Source organism: Nothobranchius furzeri, unplaced genomic scaffold (genome assembly GCF_043380555.1).
Source record: "Nothobranchius furzeri strain GRZ-AD unplaced genomic scaffold, NfurGRZ-RIMD1 Scf031, whole genome shotgun sequence".
Taxonomy (NCBI): domain Eukaryota; kingdom Metazoa; phylum Chordata; class Actinopteri; order Cyprinodontiformes; family Nothobranchiidae; genus Nothobranchius; species Nothobranchius furzeri.
Genome location: NW_027223048.1, coordinates 525,912 through 529,473, shown reverse-complemented (window position 1 = coordinate 529,473; position 3,562 = coordinate 525,912). Strand labels below are relative to the sequence as shown.

The window sequence follows — 3,562 nt, the reverse complement described above, 5'->3', positions numbered from 1 at the left end:
ATGTGGATCTGGCTAAACGCCTACGGATCCCCCTGACTCCCCTGGAATGAGTTGTTCCGGTGACCTCGGTGGACGGCAGACCTCCCCAGCCCTATCCTGTCCAAGACCGAACCCAGTCTCTCCAGATGGTCCTCCAAGGCCACTGGGAAACCCTCCACTTTCTCATCATCTCTGCTCCCTCCTCTCCTCTAATCTTGGGGTTCCCCTGGCTCCGTCTCCACGACCCCCAGATTCCCTGGTCCCAGAACCGCCTTTTAGGCTGGGGGACCCAGTGCCAGGCCCACCTCTCTCCTCCTCCGTCCATGGCAGACCGCCCGGCTGGTGGTCTTGGTCCTCTACCGCCCAATCCGCCACTACCCTATTGAGACCTGGCTGCAGTCTTCGATAAGCGACGCGCCACCACACTGCTGCCTCACCGCCCATATGACATGGAGATCAGGCTACAACCAGGTACCAGTCCTCCCCGTGGGCACCTTTTCTCTCTCTCTCCCTCTGAAACCAGAGCTATGGAGGAGTTTTACTGCTCGGTCCCTGACAGTTGGTGGCAGAGGTGGGATCTTCCAGTTAAAGGACATTGGTAAATAGATTCTCCCAATTTTTTTTTCTCTTCTTTTATCCTGACGAATCTACAATGAAGGGAACCAAATCTGGTAAAATCAAGTCAGCCCCTTTAGAGAGAGAAGCACAGACAGAGGATGGGAGTGAGGGCTGTGGAGCTTCTGCTGAAGAGGAAGTTCATGGCAGAGAGCCAAAAATATCAGACCTGGCTGGCATCCTTCAAGCTCACATTGGACGACAGGAAGCCCATGAGGTACAGTGGGAGAAGGTGATTGTACGCCAGGATCAAAGATTTAAAGATCTTCAACACCAGTTCAGTCTGTTTCAGCAAGAGTTTCAGGCCCAGACCTCTGCTGGCTTGCTACCTGGAGAGCAAGACCACGCCCGCTTCTCTGCAGGTTTGGGGCCTGCAGACCATGAGAGGCCTCATGAGTATGCTGATTGGGATGAGGTGGAACCGGAGCCTGCACCACGCTGTTCAAAATCAGGTGACTCAGTTTCTGTTCATCCTTCCGATAAAGAACCAAGATTGCAAAAGCTAAGTGAAGAGGATGACATTGAGCATTTTCTTATAACTTTTGAAAGAATAGCATGTGCATGTAGATGGCCGAGATCTGACTGGGCATTCCATTTGATTCCACTATTGACGGGTAAAGCCAGAAGTGCTTATGTACATATGGATGTGGATGCATCAATGGACTATGATCATGTTAAAGCTGCTATTTTGCAGAAATATGAAATAAGCAGTGAGACTTATCGTCTGAGGTTCCGTTCTCTTCAAGTTGAACCAAATGAGTCCCCCAGAGAACTCTTTGTGAGACTAAAGGAGCTCTATGGGAGATGGGTCAGACCCAGAGGTAAGACCATTGATGAAATTAATGAAACAATAATCCTTGAACAGTATTTCCGAATGCTATCGCCAGAACTCCAAGTTTGGATCAAGGAGCGTAATCCAAGGGACGCAGCAGAGGCAGTTTCTTTGGCAGATGCGTTTGTGGCAGCCCGTCGAAGGAACCAATCATGGGCTTATAAGGCTATGAAAAAGGATTATACCCCTGCGCCAGGTAACACCAGTCCGACAGAGAATGTTGGTAAGCCATGTGGAAGGGAGAAATATTTTCCCAGTCAAACAAAAAATCTGGGGCGGAAACCTGTCTGTTATTTGTGTGGGAAAGAAGGCCACACAAAACCGGTGTGTCCACAAAATCCAGCTAAACTCTCCCAGATGTATTTTGTGCCCAGAGGGAACCATGCCCCAAACCCAATGAACCAGCTGTTGGTGGAGACCACAGTGGAGATAGATGGACAGAAAGTTAAGGCTCTGATTGACACAGGAAGCACCCAGTCACTGGTTCATCGCAGGTACGTCTCACCAGCTCACATCTGCACTTCTGAAACAATACCAATCTGCTGTGTGCATGGTGATGAAAAACAATATCCAACAGCGGACGTCTATATGAAAGTGCAAGGACATGTGTACCTATTAAATGTGGGTGTCATGGACAGATTACCATTTCCTGTTGTCTTGGGGAATGATTTACCAGTTCTCACTGACTTGATTAACGATCCTAAAATGTGCAATGTGGCAATAACACGGTCTCAGTTGAAAGCTCCAAGGGAAGATGATCGCAGTTTAAGAGCTTTACCATTTTTTGGGGCTGAGATTGAAGCTGGCCCAACTAGAGAACAAAAGTCTCGTAGGCAGCGCAAACGGGACAAATTTAAAAACACAACAGTGTCCACTCTGTTACCTGAACCTGAGGTACAGCTAAGATTTGAAATTCCTGACAACATTCTTGAGCTGCAGCATCAGGATGCAGGCTTGGCTGACCTTATTAAGGGAGCTGAAGAAGGTGGGACTGCAAAGGAATTCTGTTTGCAAAATGGCATCCTTTATAGACAACATGGAGAACTGAAACAGCTTGTGGTACCTAGAGCAGCCAGAGAAACTGTTTTATCTTTGGGCCATTCAATTCCTTGGGCTGGCCACCTAGGGAAAAATAAGACCTTAGCCCGTATCCAACAGTATTTCTACTGGCCGGGATTGTACAGAGATGTTGCCAGTTTTTGCAGGAGTTGCCCTCAGTGTCAAAAAACATCAGCCCGATTCGCAGCAAGAGCTCCCCTACAGCCTCTTCTCATCATAATGACACCATTTGAACGTTTGGGGATGGACGTTGTGGGCCCAGTGGAGAAAAGCAAATCAGGTAACCGATTTATGTTGGTTATTACTGATTATGCCACAAAATATCCAGAAGTGTTTCCGTTGAAGTCTGTTAAAGCCAAGACTGTTGCATTTTGCCTGGTTCAGTTTTTTGCACGAGTTGGGTTCCCTAAAGAAATATTGACAGATCAAGGGACCAATTTCATGTCCAAGTTGCTCAAGGATGTGTACAAGCTGATTGGTATTAGTAGGCTGAGAACAACGCCATATCATCCACAAACTGATGGCCTTACAGAGAGATTTAACCAGACCCTTAAAAACATGCTTCGTAAGTTCATCAATGAATAAAGGTCTGATTGGGATCAGTGGCTCCCATACCTTTTGTTTGCCTATCGAGAGATTCCCCAAACTAGGTGGGAGAAGGAGAAATCTGGAAAGGAGCCTGTTAACATAGTTTCATATGTTCTCCAGATGAGGGACAAGCTGGAGAAGATGACCACCTTGGCTCAGGAGCATATGAAGGTCTCCCAGCAAAAACAAAAAACCTGGTATGACAGAACTGCTCGAGAGCGGCATTTTGAACCAGGTCAAAAAGTTTTGGTTCTACTACCCACTGAAGACAGTAAGCTTTTGGCTCAGTGGCAAGGACATTCAAAAGCTCGGTCCCACGACCTATAAAGTCTGTAGTCCAGGTGAGAGGCGTAGTACCAGAGTCCTCCACATTAATCTCCTGAAGGAGTGGATTTCAAGGTCTGAGGAAAGGGAGAAACAAGATGTTTTTCTCATCAGAAGTGTGACAGAAGAGGAGGTGGAAGAACAATACCTCCCTCTACAGGTGAC

At 47.4% G+C, this 3,562-nt stretch overlaps 1 protein-coding gene across 1 annotated transcript; it reads left to right on the top strand.

Moving 5' to 3' along the window:
- Positions 1 to 628: 628 nt before the first annotated feature.
- Positions 629 to 3,280, top strand: LOC139064476 (uncharacterized). Its single transcript, XM_070547794.1, has 2 exons — positions 629 to 1,920; positions 3,194 to 3,280. Exons 1-2 carry the CDS (start codon positions 632 to 634, stop codon positions 3,195 to 3,197), a joined length of 1,293 nt encoding a protein of 430 aa, XP_070403895.1. The 5' UTR covers positions 629 to 631; the 3' UTR covers positions 3,198 to 3,280.
- The last annotated feature ends 282 nt before the right edge of the window (positions 3,281 to 3,562 follow it).

Bases quoted from the DNA above. Each gene is read 5' to 3' on its own strand.
- LOC139064476 (XM_070547794.1), top strand. From the start codon at position 632: ATGAAGGGAACCAAATCTGGTAAAATCAAGTCAGCCCCTTTAGAGAGA.